Raw genomic sequence first — 19,005 nt, 5'->3', positions numbered from 1 at the left:
ACCTGTAAATTATCTATACATTTGATAAAAATCCTCATATAATTTCATAATCAATCATACAGTTCACACTTAAAATTACCGAATCATTTGTAAGTGTTCTTGGATCACCATTATAAATAGAGTTGAACTACAAAATTGTTAAATAAATTATCCCTACTTTTGGCAAATAAGTGTCTTTTAAAATCAGTTGTCTATGACATAGCTATGGTATTAATAACAAGCAGAAAACAAAACAAATATAGACTAAGAGATACACTGTCACTAATATTACTTCATTATTTCATCATTCTTAAATGTTTAGTCAAAATCAGAATCATATGACATATATAAGTTTTGATAGGATTCATTATATTAATGGACATCACTCATAATGACTTTCAATATGTAAGATTACTATCTGCCTGACCAACTCAGCCATACATATTTTTGTCACAATTTACTAAAATGACAAAGTTACTGTATAGACATAAAATGCAGTTAAAAATTGAATAGAATACTTACTGCATTTAGTGTAAAGTTAGTCATTAATGTGCTCAATATTGTAGATGTTAAATTATCACTGAATTACTGCAAATAATTTTACTGTTACCAAATATAAGTATTTATCGATGTGCTGATGAACAAGAGTCAATAATCACCTGAATTACTTTCACTTTGCATCTATATGTGCCTAATTACAGCATGTTTTTGAGTGCAGTAAACACATTCATACATAGCTACATTTTACTAGTAATTTCACCATTTTGTTGTCAGTTGTTTATACGTGTATATTTTTACAATAAAGATGCACTGAGAGATGTCTATACTTTATATTCTTTGCACTGTGAATGGAAATGCCAGGCAAGTACAACGGCAGATATGCTATTTGTAAAACAAGTCTGAGTGCTAATGTATGTACAACAATGTACAAGGCACAGTGGTACGGATTATACATGTACTTCAAATTATTGTCTACTTACTGGAATACTCACATTATAAATTAGATAAAAAATATTCCAAAGCACCACTAGACTTAAATCGTGTTGTGAAAATGATAGAACTTCAACTAATTCATATCTCTTAAATTGTTACAAAATTAGCTAAAGTGCTAAACAAAAATGATCTCCTTTGTATCACATATAATGTTGTCAAAGCAGGTATTTCATTAACTTTTTTAAAATCACACTTTCAACAGATATATCAACACTTGAGTTACAAGGTACAGGATCATGTCTGATTTAGAAAACAAACACATAGAATCCATCTTGAGTAGGCCAGTGTGACATTAAATCACAGAGATCAAGCATAGTCTTGTAACGTTTATATAAGCACAGGTCAACCCGTAAGATTCATGATGATCACTGAGGATGGACTCTGAATTAGGCTTTGTGTCTGGTGGCTACAACGTACATTAGGTTGTTATTCATGGTGTGAAATACTGTATTGATTCATTCAAAATGCTTCATCTGAAACTCCAATGGAACTGATACTAACTGATTTGAATTCACTGCTTTCTCTGGACAAATACATCGGATTATCACCCCTCTCAGCTTCTGTTTGAGTTCTTGGTGTTGAGCCAATTGGTTCAAATGCCGATGCTCCTTTCACAGTAATGATTTTAGTAGCTTGCATTGGCGACTCGGCAGAAGGTTTAGGTGCAACATCCTCAAGTACACTGGGGTAGTACCCACCAATACCTAGATCACTATTGTCATCATCATCATCTTCATATGATTCAGATTCTTCAGATCCTGTTGAATGTGAATGGTCAGTTGATCGACCACTTCCACTGGATGAATAGTAATATTGTTGAGAGTGGGTCGATGCTGGGGAATGGTGAGACCCTTGAGATGCAGGAGAACGGTGAGATCCTTGGGATGCAGCAGAACGATGAGATCCTTGGGATGCAGGAGAACGGTGAGACCCTTGGGATGACATATGTGATTTTTGAGATGCTGGGGAATGGTGTGATGCATCTTGTGAGTGATGACTTCTCTCTGATCTATCAGATCTGTAGCTCTTCTCTGATACATCTGTAACTGGTTGAGAATCTTTGGATCTGTGACTTTCTTCCGATGTATATGGCTCTGACTCTTCGTCTGATGCTTGTGAATCCTCAAAATCTTCATCATAGCTGTCATAATCCTTTTCCTGGTGGTGATCATCAGGAAATCCAGGAAAGTTTCTTGTAGGCTTGTGTTCCTCTTCTGATTCATATGCACTATTATCACTGTCTTGTTCTGTAGGCATGGGTGGTATACGAACTTCAATACTTTTACCACTGCGTGTGCTGCAGCTACCATTTTGTTCACTTTCCATCTCCTTAGCAACTGAAGACACAAAGTGCAAAACATTCACCATACATGTTAAAAATAGTGTTCAAACATTCCACAAGACAGTGTATTACAGATATTGTTTGAAGAGAAAATCTGAGTATTGACAAAAAATAATTCTTGTTTTTATTATTTTTGCTATACTGATCGCTATAACTATACAAAATGCAGTAATTGTTTATGTACAAACTTTAAAACCTTAGCACCTGAACAAAGATTTCCGTAAATTTTGTAAATCTATAGCTGATAACTGAATTACTGTACTATGTACATGTAAATGACCACGTGTTTTACATTTTCAGCCAAGGGAAAGCTAACATATTTTGAGGCTTCATTGCTTAAGTCATGATTATCTATCATTCTTCTTCGTTAACTGTTATGCTCATGAAACTATGTTGCTTAAAAATATACTAAGCAGTTGTTAGAAACATGGCAATATTAAAATACCACTAAATTTTATAAACCTGTATACTTACTGCTTACTAAGCTGTTCAAGTTCAATCGTTCAACAGGTGCACCTTTAAGTTTTCTTGTTTCAGGTTCTTTACTAACACTTCGTTTATTTGTTTGTTGAACAGCATCAGGACTTATAGTACCCTTGGATTTTCTGGGTGTTGGAACTGGTTTCCTCCTTGGAGATGATGGTGGCTCTGAGCCAAGTGTTCTTGTCCCACCTGTAATCCAAAGAAATTCATTTTTCAACAACATGCGTGCATAGTCAAATGTTTTAAATTTATATTACATTTGTATAATTTAACTTTAGTTTCATGGGACATCATCATCATCACTAAGATTCATTAAATCCAATCTTAGAATTGTGTCAAATTTGTTTGATGTTCATTGTTGTACAGAAACTGAGAGAAGCACTACACAATGACATTTCAAAAAGAAGCCTTTGTGGCAGAATATAATAGACATTGTACTGCAGTGCTAATCTCTTTGGAACATGTCTTTACCTATAAATGCAACTACCATGTAAATGTTATCAAGTCCCCCCCCCAACACTCCACAAAGATTAAACTTTGAGAAAAATAAAGGGTACAGTATCCTTAAGTTTAGTACCTATCATACTTAGATATCAAAGTGATTATGTCCTGATTTTAACCAAACCAAACTTCATCCTATCACAGAATTAAACAAGTGTAAACCTTGCAGCCTGTTATTGCTACAATTTCACAACTCTCCAGTACAAACTTACTTGTCACAATATTTCCAACACTTACCGAAAAAGCCTGGACCCCCTTCTTCACCTCCATCAAGTCTTCTTAAATTCATGGAATTATCTAAATCTGATGCACCATACTCTTCTCTCTGTCTTGCTTCTTGTTCTTCAAGTTCAAGTTGTCGGAGCAGTTCTGGGTTGTTTTGTTGTAATCTGAGACGTTGTGTGTTTGTCATTCCATAACTCAGTTTTGTCTTCTTTTTCCCATATACTGGTTCTTGTCGTAGCCAGCCAATGCTTGGAGGAACTCTGCTTGTTGCTTGTGCACATGTCCTGTGCTTCTTTTCAGTTTTTGGTGGTTGCTTTGGTGATATCTTCATTGGAAGCTTGATGTTTTCTTTGCCTTTAGATGGTGTTCTAACAGCATTTATGGGTGTCTTTGGCTTTCTTTGTGGGGTGACTGGTTCATGCATCTGTACTTGTAATGGCATGCCTTGGATTTGTGCCAATTCTCCTAATAAAGCATTAAGGATAGGAAGATTCTGTGGGAGGAGAGCAGGCTGTGATGTTTGACGTGGTGTCAGTCTGACTGGCTGTCTTGGAGTTGAATAGGCTGGGTATAATTTTTTCTGAGGAGTTGCAGGCTTCCTAGTTGTCTTCCTGATTGAGAATGGTGTTGTCTGTGTTTGTGCAAACTTATAATGTGATTCAATATATCCAATACCAGAAATGTCACTGGCAATACTATCTGTTTCTGATCCTTCATCTTGGTACCATAATGGTGTACTTGTAGTTAGTGCTGCTGTTGGCTGAGATGATGGTTTTGTTGGATATACTAAATCCTCAGCCATTGAATTGAAAAACAAGGGAGGTGGACATACAGTATCACTCACATGGATGTCACTATCTTCCTCTGGGAGAAACTTAACTTGTTTTGCTTTCTTTGACTTAGTTTCAGTTTGTGTCATAGCTGGCTTGGCATGTGGTTTCTTCACTATGTCATCTCTAGCCTTTGATATCACAACTGCAGTTTTCTTCATGGGTGTCTCAATATCTTCAAGTACGATGTCCGCAGCTTGCTGAATCTTGTGAACTTGCGGACTAATGTTTTCCATCTTTTGACCAGCCTTAGAAATGGCATGATCAGGAATATGCTGAATGAGCCCAGGTCCAAGACTAAGAAGTCTGTACCCTAATGTTATATATCCAATTTCAGATGACATTAAGTTGAACAGTTTATATCGACCCTTTTCGCCATGCACAGATGGTACGTTGACACCACAATCTTCTATATCAAGGCAAATGCTGTTCATTGACGAATCCAACGGAATGGTACTATTTCCAACCAATTTTGGGATGTTGGGCCACATGTCAATCAACATCACGTACAGTGGTGTGTTCTTCAGATGGACGCGCAATGTTTCAACGTCCATTTTGAACAAGCACGACTTGCCCTTGTTTATGTTGAAAATACCAAACCTGTCCTTCAGCTCGTGCAATTGGGGAGGTACATCAATTGATGGATCCATGGTCAACTTTGTCTTGATCTTCTCCGCCATCTCTTGCTCAATGTGATGAATGACAAGGGTCGGAAAATCGAGCATTCTGAACGCCACGGCTGGTAAACGACAAGGTACGGTTGACGACAGAACACAAACTTCCTCAACAACCACCTCCAATGAAAATAGTGTTTCTTTCTCCATGATGGCAGTTATTATTGCAATCTCTACACTGAGTTATTCAAATACTTAAGAATGTTATATAGAGTGATTTCTATACCTTCGGTTGGTTGGAAAGAACTGTCTGCTGTCCCAAACAAAACATCACCAACTGATATCGGTTGCTGACTTCAACATTCCGCCATTTTGGTTTTCCCGCTATGGAATTTGGCACGCAAGGGATTGTGGGTTAACCAGGTAATCGATATAGCGTTACGACAATTTTATCACGAATGTGTGTCACATTGAACCAACGTTTTATGAAAAATTTTATGGAAATCTTGTAAAAGATACTTTAAACCAACAATCAAGTAAAAAGGAAATGTCGATTTGAGCGCGCTATTTCACAGAGTACTTTGGTATATATTTTAACTTGCCAAAGATTTTCGCAGCGGGGTCTGTGGCGCAACGGATAACGCGTCTGACTACGGATCAGAAGATTCCAGGTTCGAATCCTGGCAGGCTCGGCCCCAATCTTTTTATTTTTTTAAAAATCTATATTGCAATGGGTCATCAATGCTAACAGGAAATTACTGATTTTCCTTGCAAAGACCATATGCATTTTTAAAAAAACGTTGCCAACTGCTCATAGATAAACTTGCCTATGAAAATGTTTGTAAAGTTTGACTGTGTAGATGCAACTTGATGTCATGTGAGGAACGAGAATGCACACCAATGTGTAATAAATCTATTTTACTTTTGATTCTATGCCTGTATTAAAGGGGCACGAGCTGAATGTATACGTATTTGAGCGAGGGTCACATGCTGCCTACAGTATGCTATACTTACTGACACATAAGAACCTGGTATTAGGGCCTAATATATGATATATGAACGATCTAATGACGTAATTTGTATACGTATAAACATGTCGAGGAATCCACCGTTCTAACTTGAATGCCAGAAGTCAATTGTTATGTCAATCATAGAAGGCATGTTTTGACATTAATATTATAATACATGCAGTTTAATAATTTTGTGCAAGTATTTTCACTTGAGTAAACAGTTTCAACATGGTTTATAAACTCAGTTTGTGCGCGCCACAGTAATATCAAATAGGCGTATTTTAAATTTTATGACAACTGAACTCAACCAGAATGATAGGTCTGCTCAGGACGTGTAAAGATCACCATAATGGTTATTTTAATGTGCAGTGGTCTGGGCTAAATGCAGATTATTATAAAGTACAGCGGTCTGGGCTAAATGCAGATTATTTTAATGTGCAGTGGTCTGGACTAAATGCAGATTATTGCAATGTACAGTGGTCAGTGCAATGTATGTATGTATGTATGTATGTATGTATGTATGTATGTATGTATGTATGTATGTATGTATGTATGTATGTATGTATGTATGTATGTATGTATGTATGTATGTATGTATGTATGTATGTATGTATGTATGTATGTATGTGTGTGTGTGTGTGTGTGTGTGCGTGCGTGCGTGCGTGCGTGCATGTATGTGCGCGCGCACGTACATACATGTTTGTGTGTAGGTAGGTAGGTAGGTAGGTAGGTAGGTAGGTAGGTAGGTAAGTAGGTAGGTAGGTACATAGGTATGTATGCGTATTACCTGGATATAAGCTTATGTATCTTTGTTACACACCGCATGGGTCAGGGTGATGCTTTTTAATAATATTTTTATTTTCATCAATGATCTATGACCCTCCATCTATGTATGTTATTGTCTTCAACAATATAAAATTCATCAAAGTATACCTTTATAGCCTGACGTCATAATTACAACCAAATCCAAGTAGTATACATACCCGCACGTTAGCCCCCCCCCCCAAAAAAAATGTTTCTGGTCAGGACATTTTGTCTAAACTGGTACGACGACGCGATTTTTTTTATTCTCAACAAACTTGTCACTAAATCCACTATATATGACAATTACTGATTTTTTTATTTTAACTTTAGAGCAAGTGTGCATGTGGGGCGCGTAGATGTCATTTGCTTAGCTTGTTCGTGATTGGCTCTGCTGTTGTCTTCATTGAAGTAGGGATGGTTATTACTGTGTTTCCCCACAGATCTCGAGACTGTATGGACTAGCACGAAAAAAAGACCGTCCGACGCTAGGGTATATATTTAAGTGATGCGCTCGCTGACCAAAAACAATTATCTGGCTTTTTTGGCCTTAACAATCACTAACTTGAAATTAATAGCATACATGTTATATGTCGAATGCTTCATTTCATCAGAATACTGATTGCATGAACGATATAAAATGTAATATCCCTATTTCGTTTTCTCGTGTACAATACGCTTATCTAAAGATGGTAATACAAACATCTTTAATATTTGTTGCATATCCATTGAATTGTTTGTGACAACAGTTTTCATGACTTTTGATGAGAACGGAAAATCGGTAAAGCACCAAATAACCCCACTCTAAATCACCTGAGCGTTACTGCAGTGCAGTCATCTAGGTGATATCGTCACCAATGTAGTGTTCTTTGATACCGTCAAAGTTGAAGTTTTAGTCTCTGATTCTCACCTGGAATGATTTAACAACTATAATGAGTAATCTCATCCCAGCATCCGTCGCTATAATTAATTCAACATTGATTAAATGAATTTGATCTACCTGGTAATGCGATAGTCTGCATAGCTTGATTTAACATGGTAATAAGTACACAAAGCACCCATTGGAGAAAATTTGAAATAGTAAATGGACAACGTCATGGTCTCCTGTTTGATTCACAATCTTGTATATCAATATTAATGTAAAAACTGTAACACCCTTTCATGATATCATGAAATATATTATTACGATTTTAACATATAAGTTAAGAGATCACGGTTGCAAAATAAATCTTCACCCTATTCGTGTGTCAAATAATTGCGTCAAAGGACACAGTTTAGGAACATTGTGTGTTCCAACCAAACTTAGCTGTGACATGTATCATAACTTGAAACGTAGCCAAACAACCGATAGCTATGTCATGAGTGATTAAGCAAAACAAGATGTAAACACGACACAATACATACATAGAAAATAACTTGATAAACTTGAAATTACTATAAACATTACAATTGGATAATATATCAACATTACTGAATGTATGCATACATATCACCGGCTATTAAATCAAATCGACTTGTAATTCTATACAAAAACGTTGACAGAAGAGACATGAACTGACATGAAACAGAATCGTGCAAGTGAGTTTAGGCTGTACATTTTAATGTGTCACCAACACGAAGTCGCTGTTGGTGGTCGTGAAGCACTCTCTGTGTCGTTGTTATCGTCGTCGAAAGTATGTGAAGTTACTGTCACTCTTGGCAGTCGTGATCTCATAATACTTGGTCTCCGAAGGCCAGAACCCGTTACAGGTGCGCTTTTGATGTATCTTTTCCGGATTGCTTTTTTCTTTGCCGTTTCATCGTCAATATTGTCGCTATCACTATCGTAAACTCGGACACTATCAGCGAATCTAGTGTGCTTGGGCACTCTTCTTTGCGACGGTGGTATCCATCCATTTCCGGGGGGACATGTCTGAGGGCGTGCTTGCATTTTAAAGTTGCTGTCTCCGTCATCATCTTCTTCGCCATCTTCTTGATCTGACACTCGAACTGGCTTGTTTCCGAATAAAATCGAGCGCTTTCTTGTAAGCTTTATCTGGCGTATTCTATCCCCATACATGATAAGCCTTGGCCTCGTCCTTTCCTCTTCTGTTTCCTTGTACCAAGGGGGTCTGCCTTCAGGACTCTTTCCACTGGAAATCCGCATTTTTGCGAGCGACATTTTCAGAAGTCGAACGTCATTATTGAAACAACGAGTCGTGTGTACACGTTCGTTATCCAGAATTCTTATCCGCAGTCGTAGTCTGACGGTTTCAGCCCGATTGGCTCTTTGAGCCTGCTGCACTCGATCCGAGTAACAGTTCGGTTTTTCGTGTTTTCCTACCACAATCATTTTACAAATCCGTTGGTAAGTACATCACGGCAAGCTTACACGAACATTCTCAGCTCAATCTCAGTAACTAGCAGTAGCACGGACTTCGCGTCGCGTTGATACGTAACAAAATCTTAAAGTTAACAGAACAGTTCACTAGTGCTTTGTTTTCGCTGCCTGCTAGGACTACACTATCCACTCTGATGTATCAGTTAACACCGTAGCAATTGTAAAGGCAACTGGTTAAGGTTACAGGTGGAACAAGTCAATATGAATACTCTCCATCCGTTACTTTGAAACAAATCATTTCTTTAAACCCAGATCCGATAACATCGCTCAACACTTGCCACTATTTACACTCAAGTTACACTTCTGAATCAAACATGATCGCAGCATTGTTCCGAGTGGTACTGAGCATCTCGAATAAACTGAAGCTACACCAGTCGTCTGGCTATTTCCGGAATGTATATTTCGCCTTATCATGTGTGCCTCTATAAATTGGTTTAGAAACCTTGAAATACCTATAAGGCAGTTATGTTTGTTGATGAACGTAACATAGTGGTTGAATAACTTGACATAGACCACAACTTTGTGTACATGTTTGTTCAAACAAAAAAATGGTATTCTGCCAGTTGAAAAATGTTTAATGTGCATGTTGTGGCACATACATGGATCAAAGAGTTGGTGAAACATCATTAGTTGTTCTGTTTGACATTCCGATGTACTCTCAGAAGTAAACGACATTGATTACTTAGAGATGGAGATGCTACAACATGAAGATGCTACAACATGGTTAACTCTAAGTGAGTCTACACTGTATTGATATTGTATAAAAGCCAAGTTTTGAAAATTTCGCAAAGAATCCCGCAGCTTGCTTGTACATTACTACAGTACCTGTACAGTTCGATGAGCAGTTTGACTTCTCACATAATCTGACAAATTGGGTGAGGAGAAAACGCAGAAGTTGCTGCACATTTTTAGTTTTAGGAAAGTTTTTACATCAAACGTACAGATTAACGTTTCTTTATAATTATAACAGAAATTGTAATGGTGGTATTTGAAGATTCTTTAGTGGTATTGAAAAGCGGGTCATGTGGTTGAACCATTTATCATGTGACACATTTTGCACATGACGTCGACCAATCAAAATGAGTGATCTATTAAAATGTACGTACACAACCAAAGAGTAACACGGCCGTCATGAGCCAATCAAGTCTATGTTTTGGGCAAAGTAGATCCATGGGCCGTCCTTCGCAGGATGTGTATAGCAAACATTTAATTCCCAGGCCCCATGCATGCTAATGTTATCGCCGATACATCACAAAGAAACCAGGCTTAGTGTGTTGTTTTGTTTACAGAAAACAAGCAAAGCCAAAACTACGAACATGCACATATACATATATAATATGGATAATACAATATACATTCCCGTTTCTATGCAAGTACTAGCTACTGAAGTAAGTTTTTCCTATGTAATAGTCACTCAGAGTGTTGTATCATACAAGCAAGGGGAGAGAATCCAATAGTTGATTGTTCGGGATGATTTCCCCAACGTGTAGGTAGGGTAATTGTGACGTTGTAATCCAGATCTAAACGTCAACTTATATCAACTCATGTTTTGTATGTCTTTATTACAATTACACAAATCAACAACGAAAGAGCATTGGCAAACGCCCTCATCGATACAAAGAGAACATCTTATAACCTTGCACCCTGATCACAATAGCTAGCCTTGCAAGATAACGAACAGTCATACGTCGTTATCAAATACTGTGATGGTGGTTAGTTAGGAGGCAAAATGTGACATGTTCTCAATGTTAGCATAAAAGGGAATATCGGGATACAAAATAAATGAATGCATAAATACGTACACTGAATATACATGTATGCATCGACACAAACAAACATATTTCACGGGACTGGATAAGTTTCCTGTCGCTTGTGGTCATTTTGTAGGTAAATTAATCGAATATATTGTTATTTCACGCCAGTACAGAGGTACTACCAACATAATGCATATACTTGTCTCCTCTGCTTTTGTTGTTTGTTAATCTTTTGTCTTTTTGAGTGGACTTATCTATGATCTCTGTTAATATCTACCGCAAGAGGAGGGGGGGAGTATTTATTGCCTCTTCTGTGGACCTAAAAAGAGTAAATTTCATTATTCAATAAAATTTCTTTAATCGTCTAAAAATAAAACAGACGACCTTAGAAAAATTGAATGTTTCTTGTTTTATCTATAACATCCCATTTAATACTGTACTCTGCAAAGATGGCCAACAATGGCGTCATGAAAATGTAGTAGAATGGTACACAATATCAAGATGAACCAATACAATTGATAACAAAGTATCCACTTATCGAAAGTACCACCCATTATTAGATATGTACCAAGTTTAACTTATCATATCCGAAAAAAGATGGCCATTTCAGTTTGGATTTTTCTAACATAGGGATGATTGGCTGTAACAATAATGAACTTCACTAAATCGAACATAAACAAACGTCATATACTAGTAATACATATAAGTGTGAATAAATTGATAAGCTTACTTCTATTTTCAAACTTAGTACTTGATACTCACTGACAATGGCTTTACTCACCTAGTACACAAAACATAAAATAATCATATCGAACTACAGTTAAAACCTCACTGGAGTCTATTTCTCCATAATTCATCTGATTTTGTTTCATCTGTGTACTTCATGTAGACAGAACACTGCGTGTGAACTGGTGGGTCTACCACTTTATAGCTGGGGGGGGGGGGCTTTGTAAAAAAAAGAAGAACAAATACCATATACCTCAACCCCCTCCCCAACGTAACTTCATCTCGCTCCCTTATGTTGAAATAAAACAGTAGCCAAGTTCATCGATAGTTGACGGTTCAAGTTTATTTCACAATTATTACACCCTAAAAGTGTTTTAAAATACCGTGACGTGATTGTGTGTGCGCACATAAAACTTACAAGAATAAAATGTTTCTGATAACAAATATAAAGCTGAAACTCGAGTTGATATTGTTTGTAGATGAAAGCGTGAAACACTTCGACTGCTTCTCATCAAGGTGGAGTTTGTTAATATGACGTGCAGGTCACGTGACTACGTGACCAAACAAAAAGGCAAAAAGAATACAAAGGCCAATATCATATCGAATGAGTACATTACAAAAATATATATTGTACAATCAAGAAAACATTTTCACATGGCTTAAAGGGACACAAGCTGAGTTTATACAATCTGCTGTTCTAGCAATGCCAGAAGACAATTGTAATGTTATACAAGCCATGCATCAACATTAAGATGATACTTGAATACTTTAATCTAGGTTTCATTTAATTTACTTGAGTGAAAATCTTATAACTCAGTTTGTGCCACTTGAACTATTTGTCATGTCTCCTACAAAGTTGACGTTTAAGATATCACTATTACACTGTACATTTCTTATTGCTTATGACAGATAAATAATCATGCGTCGAGGTAAATTATCAAGAAATGTATGGCCTCTATAAAACTCAGTATCCGTTTCATACTTTACAATTGAATATAACAAAAGAATAACACAACAAAAATAAAGTAAATAAACGGTTTTGTCACGGAAGTTTGTCATATGTGTTTGGCACATAATGTCCTGAGAGTGCATGGTGCATCAAACGTTCGTCAGTGGACGGAGAAATTGTATAAAAGGTCAATATGTTGGATCACCAATCTTTTATTTTAATTGTGACTCTGGTGTAAAATAGTATGGCGTTTTGGAGATCAAGCAAGATAGACTTTTATATGAAGAGCCTGACAACTTTCTGTTTATAAGCAAAAACTAATTCAATATTTGGATTAAAATAAACATTATCAATAATGCAAACATACTTTGTCATCGTATGCTTCAAAAATTATGTTTTGTCCAAACTTTTATTAAAGTTGGCCTTTGTTTTCCTGTTCAATATACTGGTTCAATCAAAATGTCTATATACGTTGAATATCAAAACTCAATACATTTTACAACGAGATGTGTGTGCCTGAAGCACATATTTTGTAATATTCGCGCGTAACATATTTGAACTATTCTGTATGTATAATTAACTGAATATCATACATTCACTATGTAAAGATTTAGGAAGTAGACGAGACTGCCTACCAGTGTACGATCCCATTAAACGACCACCTGTTTGATTATCCTTCTTTCGCGACAGTGTCGTCATCATTGGTCTTGGTTGTCTTCTCTGACGTAGTACTTCCTCCGACAACAAAATTAACGAGATAGTCCAACTTTTCTTTATCTTTGACAAACTCCGTGGCAGCTTTTAATGTCATCAGACGACCTCGATTTCGAAATTTTTCGTGGACTTCTTCGGATGTAGGAAGTTGATTTCTGACTCGTCCGCTAGCGCTGGACCCACTTTTCCTCGGACTGAATTTATCATATTTGACCGGGCTGACCAGTCCACTTAGTTCTAGCTTGGATAAATTTATATATTTTGGTGGATTTCGTGGAGTTTTCCCATTAATCAGGTGACTCGCTCCAGTAGAGCCAGATAGATTGTGAGGGGGCTTTAAGTCAGACCCACCTTCACCAAGTTGTTGCACGGTTTCGGAGAAAGATACTGTTTTATGTGGCCTCAATGCATGTGGAGTACTTTGAGATCGTACCCGAGGTGGCGCTGTGTTTGGCTTATTTTCAAGATCAACTTTAGGACTGGTAAGATGTCCGGTTTCTAACTGTGAAGCCGATAGACGTCTTTCCAGTTTGCGAACACGTTTTCCTGACGCAGAGACAGAATTTCGACGGGCTGCTGACAGTAAAGAAGATGGCACAGTGTCTTGTGATAGTCTAACGGCCTCAATGGCATCATTGATCGATTCAATTTCTTTTTCTAGAAGGTCCCTTGCCTTCTGATTTCCATTATCTCTGAGCACACGGGGTCCAACCACAACACTGGAATGTCCTCGTATGTGGGGAAATCTGGCTTGAACTCGACCGTGTCTGATTCCAACACATGTTTCTGAGCGCTTCATGAAATCCTTGTGGCGTTTCAGAAACTCTCTCCTTTCCATTTTCATACTGTGGTTCTGTCTGCTCAAAGTTATGTGTCTCTCTATATTCAAACTATCCATTCGTTGAATCTCTTCAATAATTTCCCTCCTTGCTTTATGAGCAAGAAAACTTTCCTGTAGGAGATGCGATGGAATTCCCAATTCACGAAATTTCATTGCTGGAGTAGGTCTCGAACTAACATTCGGCTGTAATGGTCGAACTTTGTGATCTGTCAAGTATACGTCTTCTTGTACGAGTTGCCTGAAGCTGGGATGACAATTGTAATCCCATCTTCCTTCTTCTGAATCCTTAGCTTCTGACATCATGGCATCACTTTTAGCGAAACAGCTCCGTCATTTCCGACCTTTGCTCCTGTAAAACGGGAAATGACAAAGTTTGAGAGTCCTTATTCATTTGTTGAGTTGTGAAGAGAGTGACACTAAAAAAAACTGGTAACAACGGGGTCGGAGGTCACGGAATCGATCGTCAAGCCCGCGAGATTACGGCACGAGATAGCTACTGCCAACTTTTAATTGGTTTAGTATTGACTCCGTCGATTACACTGGTCAATAACAGTACAATGGGGAATAGCAGGGGACTGCTAACAACTAACAGCAGATCAATAATTACTTGACACATCAAACTACACACATCTTATAATGACCATGTACAAACACTAAGAAAAGGCGATGCAGCCCAATGTACTTGAAAAAAAAATCGAGAGTAGATTTACCAGTCAAATGCCACGATAGCGAAAAGTACACCGACTAATTACCATCGCAGGTGTTTTCTGTCCGCTAGCAGCCCGACGGTGTTTTTTTTGTAAAATTTAAGTAGTGCATAAAACACATACTTGAAATCCCGTTTTGTTTACGTAGTTAATCACTGGACATAGCGAAATGTTTACCGTGAGATCGAATGTATTGTCGTCAAAGTTACGAGTAACTAAAATCCACCGAGTCAACTGCGGTTAATTTTGTAAACACAGTGGTTGTACAAGATTAGAGTCAAACTGACTTTTAGCAAAGTGAATATTTACCTTTACTTGTAAATTGTAAAGTAGGTCTGTAAAAATTTCAGTGATATCGATTTTAACGCGCAACTATTTACTTTTGATCATCGATAAATCTAAACTGATTTTATTTGTATATATGATGACAATGTATGAAATATTATTTATCAAAAATATCATATAATTATGATAATATATTCTTATATGCGTCCACAACTACCATGTAGTACTTGTACTACTCAGATTTTCTCGGAAACTTTAGTAAAATTTGAGTATATATCTGTGCAAATATATGGAGTATGGTTTTCTGACTGACCTCGTTAGATCACTAAGAGGAGATTTTAAAAGTCGATTGCTTTCCTGTTTTACAAAGCGTTTCGATCGATCCCATGAATTTCAATGGTCCATGATCAAATTTATGCTGACAATAGCGTTCTTAAAATATTACTAAGATCGATTAGAAATATATTCAAAGTACGTACATGAAGCAATGATCAAATTTGTTGTAAATCATGATTGCCATGTGTGAATTACTAGGAGTCAGCTTAGAGTGGAAATAAAAACCGTGTTTGGTTTTACAAAGCGATGAAATTTGTCAATACAACAATGTTATCACAAGAATTATGTGTCTTATTTATGTACTGTATATATATATGGTATGATACTTGGCAGCGGAAAGCTTAGTACAGAAAACACGACGGAATTACCAGGATATCCTGGTAGCTTTAATATGAAAGACTGTAAATTATTACTTTTGGATAGTTGGACAGGTGTTAACAGGTTATTATCAAAAGGTAGACAACATATGATTATGAAGTCACGTAGAGCTCTTAAACTACCTGTTCGTTCAATTGATGAACTCATCAACAATCCATAAAATATGGACTCCAATGGTGTTTTTTTTTAAATTTACAACTAAACCATTTACCTGGATGTATTCTTCCACTAAAATGATCGCAGATTTATCGTATCAAACGTTTACGAGTTGGTCAGCCATTTGAATACAGTTCAACATCGATATCGATAAAACAAGATGGTCTACAAATACACGACAGACGAAAAATCACTAGTAGCACTCTTCTGACGCATGGAACTATGTGAAACCCATTCGACAACTCTTACGTACGAGCCTCAGACCGACACAGATTTTAAACGATGCATTTTTCTCCAATTACTATCAAAGGAAAGTTCAAACGTTTGGCCTTCTTTACAATTTCAATATTTCAATTGATAAATGCAAGTAGAAAAGGCCACCTGCTGTTAATTATTGTCTGGATAGAAAGATTGGAACATTACCTGTAGTTCTGGTATTGTCACATCCATCGTTCCACTATACAGACAGGGTACAAAAGATCCTCTCTTCGACAGACAGTGCTGTCCCCAAAAATAGCAGTGATACTGAATCCAAATATCCAAAGAGTGGGTGAGCTCCTGAGGTGCAAACCTTGGTTCGACTGAACTCAATCAAACAAGTTTGTCAAATGTAACTTTTCTATCGAGTAACGACAATGCATAGAAGTCCTATGGAGACAATTGGCAGGTGTTTGACGATCTCTGTTGACCGTAACGCCACCAATAAACCAATATTTGCACCATGCATACCTCCACACCATCAAAATGATCGGGATATAATGTACTCACAACCCGACCACGCAAAACACTTGTAAGGACAACAGTGGTATTTCTAAATACCGATGTATGCTAATCCAATATGTGTTTCAGACGCACTACAGTTGCTTAGCAACCAACTTATCCCACCCTTGTAATTTGTGGCCGGATTACTTCTTTATTCAGCAATCGAAACAGAGATGATAAAGGGATGACCACAAGAAATAAATGATTAAAAAAAAGTGCACTGCACCGACTTAATTGTTTCATCTGACCTTTGGACTGTTATTATTCTTTCCGATAGCCATAGAACCCATTTTTTTCAGAGTTGAATAATGCTAACTGTATTAGCGTAATGTATGGCGTATTATACCTTAATATTGGCCAGGAGACAATTTATTGTACAAAAAGATTTTAGCATTGACGACGTTACCGTGTAAGTGAAATAGCGTTTTTTTTTGTTCTTGTACCCGAGGACGTAGATATTCTTTCTTTCATTCTTTTTATCGTTTCTAGGCACCCGATATAGTTACACTAAAGGCATTTGCTGCTTGGAAACGTGAGATGGATATCGTCGCATTGAAAAGATTGCCAATGTGTGAAATTAATCATAAAGTAAGCGTATCTCGGTTTGAATGTTTGATCAGCCAGAAATAAACAAACAGTAACAAAGGACACTCGATACTTTAATATGAGATATTGCTGCGATTATAAACCTGTTATATGTATATTTAATCACATACATACTGTAGGTAAAAGTATACAATTTTATACAATGCTACTACTACTACTACTACTACTACTACTACTACTACATTTGTACTACTACTACTGTTTTGTTTGTTTTACTCCAACGCAGACATATTAAAGCACAGCACAAGACTAAGAAGGCCGCTGCTATTCTTTCAAATGTCATTGGGTCTTATAACTTTGGTAAATGATGTATTTTGTTTTACTTTCTGGAAAGTTTTTTTGAATGCGGCCTATGTCTATTGCTGTTTGTAATTGTAAACAGTGTAACAAAACGACACTTATTGCCCATCCCCCTTAGGCAACAAACAAACAGACAAACAAACAAACAAACAAACAAACACTAAGTTGGAGAGAGAAAGAGAAAGACTGAATATGCATCTCTCACTCTCATACTGAAATAAATTTCCTCTACCACTGCAACTTTGAGATGTTCTTCATTTTCATTCACATTTTTATTGCTGACAAATAAGTGTAAATTCTGTACTTTCTGGAAGACATGGCAGAATACTGTTTACATCATTTACATATGACAATTTCATACTGGAGCCACTGTGTCAATGTTGCAGAAACAATCACTCCAAAAAAGCTTGCAAACACCACATTTCCCTAATGTAATACCCTGTTTTGAGCACCAGATCCCTATCAGCACTCCATCCCCAAATCACCAGACACCCCAGTACTGAAATTAGATGAATGTATGGGGGAAATGATAACTTTTAGTATATGAAAAAAAAGACACATAGCATTATCTAGCTGACCTTAGATATCACAAAATAAGAAATTCATGACATAGCATATTCTTGTAATAATGTAACCCCATAGATGACTGGATGGTTGACTTAAGCAATTGTTCTTGCCACTCAGCCTGCAAACTCTGTAATTAGAATTTGGTATAAACGATGAGAATAAAATTAGCATATAAAGTGTTGACATTCTAGGTTAATTGCACAAAGGTCACATAAACATTTCCATATTTGGCCAACTTGATCACATCCAGGGGAGCATTCGATTTGCCCAAACATGATTGTGATTAATCTGACGTCATTTCTCGAAACGCGGTTGTAAACAAAACGCTCAATCACGATCATGGTTACTTACATGTACATTTTTTTCAAAAGTTTCGCATATTTCCGATAAATTAAATGATTTTACATCATCAAAATGATTACAATGATAACAAATTACCAATCAGACCAAACACAATTTATGTACATAATGTTTTCCGTCATTTCTAACTTGCCGTCAGCCACCGGCGCGCAATCCCCCTGTATGATTACGTTGTCCACCATCTTGTAATCATGGCAATCATGGTTCGGGGCATGATTACTATGATTACCAATCATGATTGTGATTGGTATTTATCAAATGCAAAATCATGATTGTGATTGATAAATCATGATCATGATTGTGCAAATCGAACGCGCCCCAGGTGATTTGACCAAATATAGGCATCAAGTTACTTTTCAACCAATCATACGCTATGTATAGTTTCCAAGAAAGACCGAGTTTGAAT

At 36.9% G+C, this 19,005-nt stretch overlaps 1 protein-coding gene and 1 non-coding gene across 2 annotated transcripts; one reads left to right on the top strand and one right to left on the bottom strand.

The window, feature by feature from the left end:
- Positions 1-1,431: 1,431 nt before the first annotated feature.
- On the bottom strand, positions 1,432-5,177 carry LOC144445671 (uncharacterized). The gene is made up of 3 exons (XM_078135309.1): positions 3,536-5,177; positions 2,789-2,986; positions 1,432-2,309 (listed from the first exon to the last, which is right to left on the bottom strand). The coding sequence occupies exons 1-3, from the start codon at positions 5,175-5,177 to the stop codon at positions 1,432-1,434; spliced, it is 2,718 nt and encodes a 905-aa protein (XP_077991435.1).
- A 409-nt stretch (positions 5,178-5,586) lies between these two features.
- Positions 5,587-5,659, top strand: Trnar-acg (transfer RNA arginine (anticodon ACG)). Its single transcript has one exon. It is a non-coding gene; the product is annotated as a tRNA-Arg (tRNA).
- The last annotated feature ends 13,346 nt before the right edge of the window (positions 5,660-19,005 follow it).

This window comes from Glandiceps talaboti, chromosome 2, assembly GCF_964340395.1.
Source record: "Glandiceps talaboti chromosome 2, keGlaTala1.1, whole genome shotgun sequence".
NCBI classification, from domain to species: domain Eukaryota; kingdom Metazoa; phylum Hemichordata; class Enteropneusta; family Spengelidae; genus Glandiceps; species Glandiceps talaboti.
The sequence above is the reverse complement of the archived record's forward strand: the minus strand, read 5'-3'. Positions and strand labels throughout refer to the sequence as shown.

What these genes read in the sequence shown, in the direction of transcription:
- LOC144445671 (XM_078135309.1), bottom strand. Translation starts at nt 5,177, where the DNA reads ATGGAGAAAGAAACACTATTTTCATTGGAGGTGGTTGTTGAGGAAGTT. An exon ending in AGGGGGTCCAGGCTTTTTCG is followed by an intron (nt 2,987 to 3,535) that starts GTAAGTGTTGGA and finishes TTTGGATTACAG; the next exon opens with GTGGGACAAGAACACTTGGC. An exon ending in CTTGAACAGCTTAGTAAGCA is followed by an intron (nt 2,310 to 2,788) that starts GTAAGTATACAG and finishes TTGTGTCTTCAG; the next exon opens with TTGCTAAGGAGATGGAAAGT.